Here is a 14354-nt window from a genome sequence, read left to right as displayed (position 1 = left end):
TATGACCGGGATTGCAGTTCCTAAGCAACAGTAATGAGTAATGAGTATGCTTGGCCTTTTATCTGATACAGTTGGACTGACTTTTGTTCACAATTAATTGTCCACTACGCCTGACAAATTTACCAAAAAACTTCACGCTCCAAGTTCGGTAAATTGATAAGATGTTATTCGTATTTTGAACTAACAAACATACCGTAAAATGGGGTAACTTTGGGCACTTTTCAGAGTTTTTAAACTACTGCTTCCAAACAAAACCAATTATGCTTCTAATTATCTCTTTTTTTTTATGACATTAGGGTTCCTTCTACACCTTGGAAGTTGAAAAAGATTTTTTCATAATTTTGTAAGGATGCCCTAGAGGTTAAAAATAGCCTGACCAAAGTTACCCCACATTTGGGGAAACTTTGGTCAGAGTATTACATGACATGAAGGACAAAAAAATTAAAAAATTGATCTTCGCTGTACATGGGCAAGTTGTTGTTTTTTGTGACATTTGACCTCTTACAAAATTAATTAAACACACATCCTTGCTCATAAATATCAATTTTTATTTTTTTTCTGAAAAAAAATGTAAAAAAATGCTAATTTTTGGCCAAAATCCTGATTTTTTTCGTAAATTTCGAGGAAATTTCGTGGAACTTGCCCATATAAAAATACTAAAAATGGAAAGTTATTTGAAAAACGATAACCCGACATTTATTATTCGTTGTATAATTGTCTGTAAAACGATTTGTGTTTGCTGGGTAATCATGGGAAAAATATAATCCTGCGTCATATACCCCTGTACTGGGGTACCCAAAAAGGTGGTTTTGTTGCATTTTGATGTGCAGCTTGGATTTCAAAACACTGTCACTTGAGTATTCCTTCACTTAGAAGATTCAATTAGGTCTTAAATTGAGGCTAATTTATTCTATATTACTCATGTTTTTAACCTGTTTTAAAATAATTTTTAATTATTTTCTTATGACGTTTGGCATGAAATGTGCCAAGGGTGGTTGAGGATTAGGGGGAGGAGGATTAGGGGGAGGGGTTCGTATCGTAAATTTGATCTAAACCCCCCATTAACAATTTGAATCTAGTAAAAAAAATGTCTAAATGAACTCCCAGACATCTAAATAAATTAAATAAATACAGAAGGTCATTTAAAAGACTAATACTTGCTCAGAATGATTGTAAATGTGAAAAAAAGAGGTGGGGTTAAATCCCAGCTACTTTGTGATTGTTTTTGCCCGCACTCTCTCATTTTTTAACCGATTTCCATTAAAAAAAAAGGTGTCAAAATGCTCAGGAGGATGAACCACTTCAAATGAGACGTGTAGGTAAAATGTTTGAAACATTTCATTTTTTACTATGTAACACAAAGGTACCCCCAGGTTGTGACACAGGACCATATATGGTCGAATCCAACCAAAAGTGTCCACGGGCCAAAAATAAAAGTCCGAAATAAAAATGTCTCCACAATTTTTCCTTTTGCCCATTGATTGATGACATATTGGCCTTATAGGAACCAGAAGTGCCATTACTAATCTTGAAAAATAAATCCAGGACGTGTGATAGTAAATGTGATATCAAAACCCAATGTTACCTACGAATACCACTAGGATGCTTTCACTATCGCAATACTAATCAACCTAAAACAAATGGAATATTCCCATTAACGCTTTTTTCGTGTAATGTAGACCACAGGGTGACAGGAAAATGCCAGCTCAACCAGAAAATATTTGTTTTTATTTTTATAACGCGATCAATATGATCTTAGTCAATTTATGCTAGTTTATTTTTGAAAATGAAGTTTAGGTCAGTTTCTGTATTTTATTTATCAAATGAGTATGAATCAATTTACACATTGTATTAGAACGAGTAGGATATATGTTTTCAAGAATATTTGGAATTATACCCATACACCTAACGCTTTATACAATGAAAAGGTGAAGAAACCCGGGTATTCGTAGGTAACATGAGCGATTTAACAATATCTATATTGAGTTTAGAAGTTTAAATTTTGCTATTATGGTAATGAATTAATAAAATGGTAGTTTTTAGATCTCTTTCAGATGGTACGTCCAAATGAATAAATGCTATTACCTTAGATCAAAACATTTTTCATGCTTTTAGCAAGATTTTGACCACTTCATTTTGATATACAAGTAGTTAATCAGCAATTTTACATAATAAATAATTGTTGAATGAATCCGTATATGGGTAATAATAGTGTCCTGGGGTACCGCTTAAAGTTTTGACAATTAATTTCCATTGGTAGAGACACTTCATTACACATGTCATGTATTATGCTGTATTCGTAAGTAACATTTCAGTATTTGTGGGTAAGAATTAGACTTTTGGTGGATATCGCAATCAAAAATGCATGTATTATTTTCTTTATGTGCGTTTATTGGTACTTTAGACCCTATCATGTATTAATAATGTCGGTTCACAGCGGTTGAAAGAGGATTGAAGTAAGAAACAAAGGCACTAAAGTGACTTTAATTTGCTTAATTGCACACAAATCACTTAAAACCGTTATTGCAGACTTGTGAAGTCCATCTTGGAGTCAGTTACGTCTTGAGGCCTTTCGTTTGAGGGCAACTACAGTTAGCTTTATACCAGGGTCCATCAATGTGTTGTCTAGATCATGAGACAATGCGAACAGTCGTTTTTTCCATTCGTAGGTAACCTTAGCGAAAACGTCAAAAGTTACCTTCGAATAAATCAATTTGGACACAAATTACTCAGAAACCAGAAGGTCGGTAAACATTTAAAATGAAGCTCACATGACAGTTGACAATTCCAAGTATTTATCCCCTGCTACTCTTCTTTGAATCTGATTTTTCTTTCAAATGAGCAGACCGTCGTCTATTTCAGTACATATTTTTCACCAATTAAGTCGTATTCAGTTTTGCATGGTGGGCATGTATGTGAATTCGCAACTTTCATTGACATATGATTTGATAGCAAACATACAGGCCTTTGTTATGTACCAATATGGGCATTGGCATGAATGGCGGTGTTTCACAATACTGTCATGATGTCAAATTGTATTCGTAGGTAACATTCGGTTACCGAAATTTACCTACGAATACTTGCTTTATTGTTGACATCTCAGAAATATTTAAACGCAGGCTATTGAAACTTGGTAGAAATAAAGAGTGTATTACCCTGCACCTATTGCTTAACTATTGTTTACTATTCTCTCACTTTGTGGAAATGGCTCAGCTTTTAACATGTATTCGGAGGTAATGCATATTTTTTACCAAACCTACCTTTGTGCCATTTAGAATTTCTGGCAGCTAAACACAATAATAAAGATGTCCGAATGCAATGGATTTCAGTATTGGACATATCAAAGCTTGTATCAATTGCGCATTTATTAGTGATTTCCATTTTTTAAAGATATATCTAGTGCTATGAAAAATTGTATTCGTAGGTAATGTAAAAAAATACCAAAAAAAAAATTATCACAAAAAATTCATAATTATGTACAAATATGTGAAAAATTGAACAGGCAATCTTTGAATACACACCTTTCAGGAAATCAATTTAGATTCAATCCAATGACTTCTTTTCATAAGTGGTTTAGATGTTTTAAAAATACTTTAAGAAATATTTTGAAAAAATGGGTAAAAATAGCATGTTTTGGGGTCTCTGTGTCTAAGTTTTTCACAGAAGGGGTCTTATTATATATGGCGCGAAGCGTATGATCAAGGCGAATAAACACAATACAAAAACAAATGCCAATTGATTAATACTTTTAAGTTATGGCCCTGAACATGCCGTGTACACTTTTCGTTGGATTCGACCATATATGTAATATTTCACGCATATAGGCCTACAAGCAAAATCAGTCAGAAGTATATTGATTTTCAGATACAGCCAAACAAAGACAATAATTTCTTGTGTTGCATATTGTTTTGTTCATATCTTTGGTACTACTGATGTTCAATGTCAATGGGGGTTTCTGCAAAATGTAGCTTTGCAAATGCTTTATACAATCATTTTAAATATATGAAAATTGAATATGCCCGACTTCAGACTGATTTTGCTTGATCACACCGCATATGACACAATTTTTTTTAAAGCGTCACCCAAACACCTCGTTTTTTTATGGGAATTGTCATCATTTTACCGATCAACAGGTGTTTTTTGTGTTAAATAGAATGGGACTAGATTAAATAACGTAGATATGTTACATCAAATATTATACGTCTAATACTCGGAGTCTGTGCACTGTCCGGGTGCACTGTGCATTGGATTAGTGTTAAGGATAGGATTAGGGTTAGCATTACATGTAGGATAAGTGATATGGATGCAGGGGTAGGCTAGGGTTAGGGTCAGAGTTATCATTAGAGTCTGGTTTATGTTTACGGTTATAGGTTTATGGTTATAGACTTAGGTTATACTATAGGTTAGGGTTAGGGTGAGTGGAGTTTAGGGTAGGTTAAGGAGTAAGGTTTATAACGAAGTTATTGGCTTTCGGACTATGATCCTTCTAACTATATCGACCTGTTACCATAAAAACTAACAACAATAACAACAACAACAAACAAACAAACAAACACCTCATTATAAAGCAGACAATAACAAAAATGTCAAGGTAGTTTAATTTTGTTTTCCATCATGTCTGCATATATTATTCTGGGTTTTTTTCCATTCCATGACGCAAATGCATTATACCATGCATGTAAGGGGGCTATTCCACTTGAAATACATACACCCCCTATGAAAGACATGACCTTTAGCTTCCACACTAGGAGTAGGCCCCTATGAATTTCAAATTGGGTTACCTGAATGTGTGACTTCATTTAACAGCTACACCCCCTGTATGGAAAATTAAGGTCATGTCTTCCATAGGGGTGTATGGATTTCAACTGAAATAGCTCAAATTGGCTGTCATGACTGTGTGTTTTGAACCCTGTCCCTATTCTTTGGATTTTAAGATTCAAAAGATATGCCATAATGCGGGGCCACACACAACGCAAAAAGGCGTTAATTTCATACACAAACACGACGTTTATCAAAATCAGAAAATCTAATGCAGATTTGCAAACCTTTGTCAGACATAGGCCTCAGTGAGTGTACTATCTGCAAGTGATAAAACCAACAGCGACCTATATGTTTGACAATATTTGACTAAATTTTTTAGAAAAAAAACCCTACTGAGAATTTGGTAGAATCATTCTACACCTTTTATATGTATAGCTTTTCAATTTCAACACATTTCAAATACTGTATTTCAGAGTTCATGGGGATCACTAATAATGCCTCTAAGTTTAACTAATGACTGACTGACTGACCAACTAACTAGTGACTGACTGACTAACTGACGAACTGACTGACTAACTGTGACTGACTAACTGTGACTGACTAACTGTGACTGACTGACGGACCAACTGACTAACTGTGACTGACTGACTAACTGGCGAACTGACTGACTAACTGGGACTGACTAACTGGGACTGATTGACCAACTGACTAACTGTGACTGACTGACTAACGAACTGTGACTAACTGACTGGCTAACTGACTGACTGGCTGACTACTGACTAACTGTGACAGACTGACTGAACGAACTGACTGACAGACTAACAGTGACTGACTGATTGACTAACTGACTGACCAACTAACTGTGACTGACTGATCGAACAGCTGGCTGACTCACTGACTGACTCACTGACTGACTGACTAATTGATTGCTTAGCGAATTGCTTGATCTCGATCGATTGATTTATTGATTGACTAACTAGCTGATTATCCAACAATCGTTTTCGATATTATATAGTTAGAAAATATTGTCAAGTTTTATAGACGGTAGGCCTATATAGAGTGTATAAAACTTTTTCATAACATTCAAAAACATTTTTGATAACTTACTGCAACGTAATGTTATTAAAGTGATGACTGAATATTTGGCAAAACTGTTTGCAAACACTATTTTATAATAACATTTTGACAATATTTTTAAAATTTGCTGCAGTGTGTTTTCACACAAAACGGTTTAAAATGTTTTCATTACCTTTATAAACCCGATATTTAAATGTTAGTAAAACGCTTTTACCAAAACAAAACCCAATATAACTTGTTTAAAACGTTTTGTGTTTGCAGCATGGGTACCTATGATGATTGTTTACTCAGAGGCTCTATGTCGCAGCCCAGTCAAAATGATATTTGGCGCACACAAATTTGCAATGATGTATTACAACTTAGTCAATTTGAGGAATTACTGAGCCAAAATTTGGCCAATTTTGGGGGAAATGCTTCATTTGGCACACTCAATTTCCAGAGAGAGTAAACACTATAAATGATATGACAAATAAATACAGACAGAAAGTATAGACATAATTATCAATCATCAAACTTACTTATTCTTTCCATGGTAACTGGTGCATCTGAAATAGAAGGAAAATAATGTTTTATTTACACAAAAATGAGATTTGCAACAAACTACACGTCCTGACCAAAAGCACTAAAAATGACGTAAAAACGAGAATCCACACTTGTTTGACAATTTGACAAATTGTCTTGTTTTATAAACTTCATTGAAAACTGCGAAAAAGAGCATGGATGTGTCTCCCTGGCTATACCACTGATTATGCAAGCGGCGAGGAAGAAGCAAAAGAGAAAAAAAGGACAACAAGAAGTCGCAGAAACTACACATTTTTAATCTACAGTTTCTTTGTTGGTTGGTTGGTAGATGGGTTTATTTGTTTGCTTATTTATTTGCTTATTTATTAAAAATAATTTTGTTTGTCAGAAGCGTAAACACATTTTAGGTATAATGGGACCAGACGCAAGTCACACAAAACTTTCTTATAGTTTGCCAACAGTGTCCTTTACACTTTTATTCTGAAATTGTTTTGTAATACCCGTAAAAAACTCGATAGTTAGCATACCGTAAAAACCCGTCTACAAGCATATATAGTGTTTTTTATGAAAGCTAAATTAATTCGAAGCCAGCGTAAATATATCAATACAATAGATTGGTCTTAAAATAATACGGTACTTGTTAGTATATGCTTGGATCCGTAATTTATTTGTTCGAACTCCATAATGGTGCCTGGATTAATGTAGCTTTCAACAGAAGCACTCTATATGCTTGTAGACGGGGTTTTACGGTATGTGCTTACTATTGAGCGCTTTTAAAACTTGCAAACATGAAGTGCCCCATCCACAAAAGTGTCAAGGATTTTGAGCAAATCATCAATATACACATAGTTATATACGAACAAGTAAACCTGCACATTTGTGTCTCAACCCCATTAGGTAAATTGTTAAAGCGCCGATAGTAAGCACATATGCTAACTATCGGGTTTTTACGGTAATCATAATACCTGTTACCACGGTCTCTCCTCCCTTCTGACTCGATGATGCACCGACAAATACCACTAATAAGACAATGAGGATGATGATTACTATGACTACGCCGAGAAGAAGGCACAGGTACCTTAATCTTTTACTCTTCCGTACCACTGGTTCGCTTGATTCTACTCTCCTGTAGCTTTCTCTTCTGTCGGTATCTTGAATTGGTGCGTGTCTGGAAGGGAAATCATCGTGCAATGTTAATGGATAATGATCTATAGTCATTTCCGCATCACTATTCGCTGTCGAAGTGACGTAACAATCGGATTAACTACCATATCAATAGATGAATACAATTTTTAATAGATCGCCCTGCACTACAACGTTCACACGGCAATTTCTTTCCAGGATTTGTGATTGAACCATTATAGATGTGAAAGAAATGCTGATCACTCGCACCTGTAAGATTAGTATCTTTGAAAAGAGCTGTATTGAATTCAATCTATGGTTGTAGACAAGCACATGTGATGAGTGCAACCTGCTTGTAGTGCAAGGCGATCTATTCAAAAATTGTTTTCATCTATTGCTATGGTAGTTAATCCGATCATACGTCACTTCGACAGCGAATTATAAATTACATTTAACCCCGTGAAGTGACTTCGCGGTTCACCTAGCGCGGGTAGCGACCATGAATGGCAAAAATCTTTTCTTCAAAGAAAAAAAAAAGAATTAGAAAAACACGTGAGAAAAACACGTGAGAATGTTATGCATCTGATACACTTTTCTTCAATAAAACACGTTAACATCGCCCTCTTTAGTCAGTCTAATACAAAAGGTACGGTTTATAGTGCTACGCGATTCGTCAGTATGATAAAAACATGGCGAATTATGATACAGGGTGTCCCAAAATGTTTAGTACCCGGGCCCAACCCATGGGTCATTAAAAGGAGTCAAGTAACTTCTTTGTTCATCTTTTGTCCTTTAGTGTCGTTCCCTCTTTCCTTTCAAAAAGCCCAAAACCACTGTAGGATTAATAAAAAAACCGTCCATATATAACCATTCCTTCCATATCTCTTGCCCCATTAAAGCAATAATGTGTGATTTGCATAAAGAATAGATTCTTATTTAAATGTTTTCATTGATCATATTATCCCCTTTTAATTTCGAGCCAAACAAATGAGGTATAACGAAGAAAATTGCGATTAATTTCAACGCCTACAATGCGTATGTATAATAATAATGTACTACTCTCGCCGATCGTATTACATGTAACTGCACTGAGCATCGCGCTCGACGTGTATGGCAAGCTAAGCGGCTCAGAACGTGTATGGCAAGCTAAGCGGCTCAGAACGTGGGACTAGCTACGCGCAGCTTCTTTCTCGTTACGTGCAGCTTATTAACCAATCAGATTCGCGGTTTTAAACACGTGGAGCTGATGTAAACATCCTCTCTCACAAATATTACGTTGTTAATTTTTGTAAATGAAAATATCTGTAGTATATCAGCAAAAAATGGTATAGGTGCTATTAAAGTAATATCTGAACAGAATGATGATTGTTCTATTTAGGGGCTATCATTTTCTTCGGAAGGGATCCCAAATATAGGGGGTCATACTTTTTGGAAAGAAAAATAAGGGGAGGGGGTCATAAATTGATAATGACAAAATGTATGGAGTCACAAGATGACTACAGATAGTGTGTTAAAAAAAAAAAAAAAGACTGATTTCAATACAATTCTAGCCTGCATGTCTAGGGGGTAAGGTGTATCGGTGGTGGGAGTCGGGGGTAATAACATTTTGATGCCGAAATAGTGAGGGCCGCAATTTATTGACGCCGACGTAAATTTAGGACCCCCCCCCCGTTCCGCAAAAAAAAATGATGACCCATTTTACTCTTTCCATATTTACACAGTGGCATGTGATATCGCTTTCCCTGCAATATCTTTACACAGCGCTTTACATCAGTAGTAGTTGTGGTTTGACCTTCATATCCCCTGCACCGCTAATACAGCCCGAGTATAAAGTTACTTGCTATTAAACACGGTGTAAACTTGGAAACACTAAATAAATATGCTTTGTGTCATTTTAGACATGCATTAGCAACATGTTCTCTTGACACGTGCTGTGATTTGGCCTCCTTTACCCGTTCGTTATCTATGCTAATTCCGTAAATTAATTACAAGATAATAATTGTGAAAGAGGATACCTATAACTATACTACGCGCAGCTAACGACCCAACCACGTGATTAAATTTGACTATTTTGATTGGTCAAACAGCTGCTCGTAACGAGAAAGAAGCTACGCGTAGCTGTTCCACGCTTTTGGCCCCCTTGGCTTGCCATAAACGTGGGACTAGTTACGTGCAGCTTATTAACCAATCAGATTCGCGGTTTTAAACACGTGGAGCTGATGTAAACATCCTCTCTCACAAATATTACGTTATTAATTTTTGTAATGAAAATATCTGTAGTAAGTAATATCTGAACAGAATGATGATTGTTCTATATTTAGGGGGCTATCATTTTCTTCGGAAGGGGATCCCAAATATAGGGGGTCATACTTTTTTGGAAAGAAAAATAAGGGGGAGGGGGTCATAAATTGATAATGAAAAAATGTAGGGAGTCACAAGATGACTACAGATAGTGTGTTTATTGTATTCAAAAAGACTGATTTCAATACAATTTTAGCCTGTCTAGGGGGTACGGTGTATCGGTGGTGGGTGTTGGTGGTCATAACATTTTGATGCCGAAATAGTGAAGAGGGCCGCAATTTATTGACGCCGACTTTTTGTAAATTTAGGAACCCCCCCCCGTTCCGAAAAAATTGATGACCCATTTTACTCTCTCCATATTTACACAGTGGCATGTGATATCGCTTTCTCTGCAATATCTTTACACAGCGCTTTACATCAGTAGTTGTTGTTGTTTGACCTTCATATCCCCTGCACCGCTAATACAGCCCGAGTATAAAGTTACTTGCTATTAAACACGGTGTAAACTTGGAAACACTAAATAAATATGCTTTGTGTCATTTTAGCCATGCATTAGCAACATGTTCTCTTGACACGTGCTGTGATTTGGCCTCCTTTACCCGTTCGTTATCTATGCTAATTCCGTAAATTAATTACAAGATAATAATTGTGAAAGAGGATACCTATAACTATACTACGTGCAGCTAACGACCCAACCACGTGATTAAATTTGACTATTTTGATTGGTCAAACAGCTGCTCGTAACGAGAAAGAAGCTACGCGTAGCTGTTCCACGCTTTTGGCCCCCTTGGCTTGCGATAGACGTATGTACATACAGGCTGACATCCACGGTACATGTTAGCAAGTACTCGATCATTGAACTCTGAATAAAACCGGGTCAACCCGGTTTTAATACAAAAAGTTAAATTTTACTGTTATTAAAGCACTTCAGGCTTAGTCTTTTACGTGGTATTTTAGTATACCACTGTGCATTATAATTTTGCAAAAAATAGAAATCCGAGCCTAAAATTGAGGGCGTCGCTGTGAAGCAAATCACACATTATATGGCTTTAATCTTCCTTTTGTCGGTATCGCTCTCTTACTCATTGACTCACTGTCTTTTCTCTCTTCCATAGGCCTACATTCTCTCTCCAACATATACATACAGCATAGGCTTGGGAACCGGGGGCTGGGGGCCAGCCCCCTCAATAATTTTGGTGCAGGGGCTGGAATACCTTTCAGCCTCCCCCACCAATAATCCTAGGTGAAGTTAAAAAATTGTAATAAAATAGAGGGAAGATGGGTGTTTGTGACCAAAAATTTGTAAAATTTTCAGGCTCCGAGGGGGGGGGGTACACCGAGGGTGGCCTACCAAAATCTTTTCAATTTTCAGCCCCCCCTCTCCCATGTTGAAAATCTTCCTAAGCCAATGTACGGGTATTCCATTTCCTCCTCCTTCTCCTTCTCCTTACCTTCGGGCTTCCCTTCCTCTTCTCTCTTTTTCCTCCCTCTCTCTCCCCTCTCCCTCATTCTCTTTCCACTCTCTCTCCACACCTTATTATAAACTTACTTTTTATCGACATCCGTCGTAACTTGTATATTCGTTGCCAAATCGCCCGTTGTATCATAAGTAGGGTTTTCTACTCCTTCTACCTCTAATCCAGGAGCCGATGGTTCGACTCCACCATCCTTATTCAGATTTTGCAATTCTACATTTCCAATTTCAGTATAATCGTTTCCGTTCAATTCAATATCAAGAGGAATATTGGTGTAGTCATTTGTTTCGTCTTTAGTGTCTTTTTCATTGGCGAATACGGCGTTCTGCAAAGTGATAAGAATAAGGTTAGCAACTATTTTAAGGGGGTACTACACCCCTGGCCAATTTTGTGCCTATTTTTGCATTTTTCTCAAAAATTATAGCGCGTAAGATATGTAGGCCTATATTAATAGGGGCAAGGACTACAAATACTACACTAAAAATTCAGCATCTCAAGGCAAGTAGTTATTGAATTATTGATCAAATATTGGTTTTCCCTCATTTTTGACTGTAACTCCACAACTGTTGTCTGTGCTGAAATAAAATTTCCAGTGCAGTAGTTGTAGTCCTTGCCCCTATAATATACATATTTTACTTGTCACCAATGCGCTATAATTTTTGAGAAAATGCAAAAATATGCACAAAATTGGGCAGGGGTGCGATTTGGTAGTTCATAGCATCTTGCGAATGGTAGTGAGCTTTGGCAAAAATTGCATTGATCATTTCACATGTTTCATAGCGAGTGTGTGGAAGAATTTAAATATCATAGATATAATTTTGTATGTCATGTGGTTCTTGAGTTATGTTGTAAAGAGGGCTGAAACAACACTTCTGTAAAACGTACATAACTCATTAACAACAATAATCTAAGCAAGTTTTCAAAGTACGAGGGGCAGTCAGTATGTAATTTTATGCTAATGCTGTTACGTAATCATGTGTGTGATATAATTTTTACATGTGTTGTTTGAAAGACAAAGGTGCAGTGTTTATGTAATCATTGAGAAATGCCATGAAAACAATCCACATATGACGTCACAAGTCAACTCTTAATTACATACTGACTGCCCCTCGTATATGATTTGTAGAATGAAATTTTGCAAAACATCAAAGTGTTTATTTTTCAATAATATATTGATTTAGAGAATGAAAATTTTAAAGTGTTTCAGAGCTGTTTTTGAGTGGTTATGCATGTTACCGTACGTGGCAACCGAAAATAAATAATAGGCATCGGATTGTACCGTACAATGGGATAACTTTAGTTAGCTTGATCCACCAGTCCTTCAACTACTTACGCACGGTCATCGGGTTGTGCTTGCAGGTAGCCTGAATCCTTCCAGGCCCAGAATTGCGGCGTCTTTATATTACCCACAATCCTTCACTCACCATCAGCACAACCCGATGACCGTGCGTAGATGTTGATAGGACTGGAGGATTCAGTCTAGCTTGCAGGTGAGAAAACGGCCATTTTATTCCGCCATTTTGAATTGTTTCGAGGTCGGGGCCAAGGGACTCAGGCTATAACTTTAGCAGGTCACCTTTTACCAGTTTAACTATATTGGCCATTTATATTGGCCTATATAAAGCCGTGTTCACACAGTCGGATTTAAGTCACTTAATACCGATAATAAGTCAATAATACCGGTTTATAAGTCGCTTATTACCGGTAATAACCCATTATATCCGACTGTGTGAACACGACTTAAATAAATCTATCAGAAATTGATTTTCTTTTATGCAAAATCCTTTCTTTTCAAATAAAATTAATTTCTAGAATCGTACCTGCCAAGGTGCACCATTGTGGTCTAAATTAGCTTAAATTATTGTTAATCAAATTTCTGCAAAGTCACACAAAGCTAAACACGCATATAGTTTTTGATTTATATCTTCTTCAATTGTTTAACTATCTACAGAGATTTTGATATGAATTTTGTCTAACTTGATTGAAATTGACCACATTTATATTGACATTAAATATATCCACCGCATTTTCCGCTGTTTTACCATGGGGCCTCCTCCCTGCCGATGGCTTTAAATGTTTTTGTTCAACAACTCACTGTGTATTCAACACCCAATATGATGAAAATGAAGGGAACTTTACTAATGGAATAACACAACCGTGAAGTAAAGTAAACACGGTGCAATGAATAAGGACAAAAGGGTGAAAGATGCGTGTCATTATGTCATTGTTATCTTGTTCAAGAAATATGTCAGTCATGGCCATACACATGATAAATGTAAGGCATGAGGCATGAATGGGAAAGTTCGTATGATCTTCAAGCATAGCATATATCTTAAATTATATTAAATATTTTAAACTGTTGTGATTTGGTAGTTCACAACATCTTACGAATGGTAGTGAGCTTTGGCAAAAACTGCATTGCTTAATTCCTAGCGAGCGTGTAGCAGAATTAAAATATCACAGATATACTTTTATATGTGCTGCGGTTCTTTAGTTACGTTGTAAAGAGGGCTGAAACAACAACACTTTTGTAAACGTACATAACTCATTAACAACAATAAATTAAGCAAGTTTGCAAAGTATACGATTTGTAGAATGAACTTTTGCAAAACATCAAGGTGTTATTTTTCAATAATATATTGATCTAGATAATGAAAATCGATTTTTAGGTTGCTTCGACCAACAATACCTCGTCTACCCTTAATTAGAATAGTACAGTGAAACAAGTATTATTATATTGCAATTGTTATATAAGTTAAAGATCAGACCAGTTGCGTAGCGCCATAAGGGCACGCCCCTCCCCAATCAAAGAGAAAACTTTAATAAATCATAAACTCCATCGAACACTAGCGACAAAGGCTGGTGCCCCCCCCCCCTAGCACTACCGGTATAGTTTACAATTATGCAAACACAGTAATGTTTTTGACTGGTCGCCATTAACAGATATAGCATTCAATTATAAATGAGGACAAAAACGTATAAAAACTTAAAAAGTTCATTAGTACATGTAAACCAGTTAACCAGACTTGATCCAATCCCCCATATAAAAATTCAATCAATATGAAAGTTGTTTTTTGTGTGCAATAATTGAGCTCC

At 36.2% G+C, this 14354-nt stretch overlaps 1 protein-coding gene across 1 annotated transcript in view; it reads right to left on the bottom strand.

Moving 5' to 3' along the window:
• The window catches only part of LOC140161924 (uncharacterized), a 91028-nt gene extending 83450 nt beyond the window's left edge, over window positions 1–7578 (bottom strand). The window contains exons 1-2 of the mRNA XM_072185219.1: window positions 7326–7578; window positions 6357–6383 (exon numbers count right to left, since the gene is read on the bottom strand). Of these exons, the coding sequence (XP_072041320.1) occupies window positions 6357–6383; window positions 7326–7578 (280 nt within the window). The remainder of the gene's footprint in view (window positions 1–6356; window positions 6384–7325) is intronic.
• Between the last annotated feature and the right edge of the window lie 6776 nt (window positions 7579–14354).

This window comes from Amphiura filiformis, chromosome 10, assembly GCF_039555335.1.
Source record: "Amphiura filiformis chromosome 10, Afil_fr2py, whole genome shotgun sequence".
Taxonomy (NCBI): Eukaryota; Metazoa; Echinodermata; class Ophiuroidea; order Amphilepidida; family Amphiuridae; genus Amphiura; species Amphiura filiformis.
Note: the sequence above shows the minus strand (reverse complement) of the source record. Positions and strands in the feature narration are given on the sequence as shown.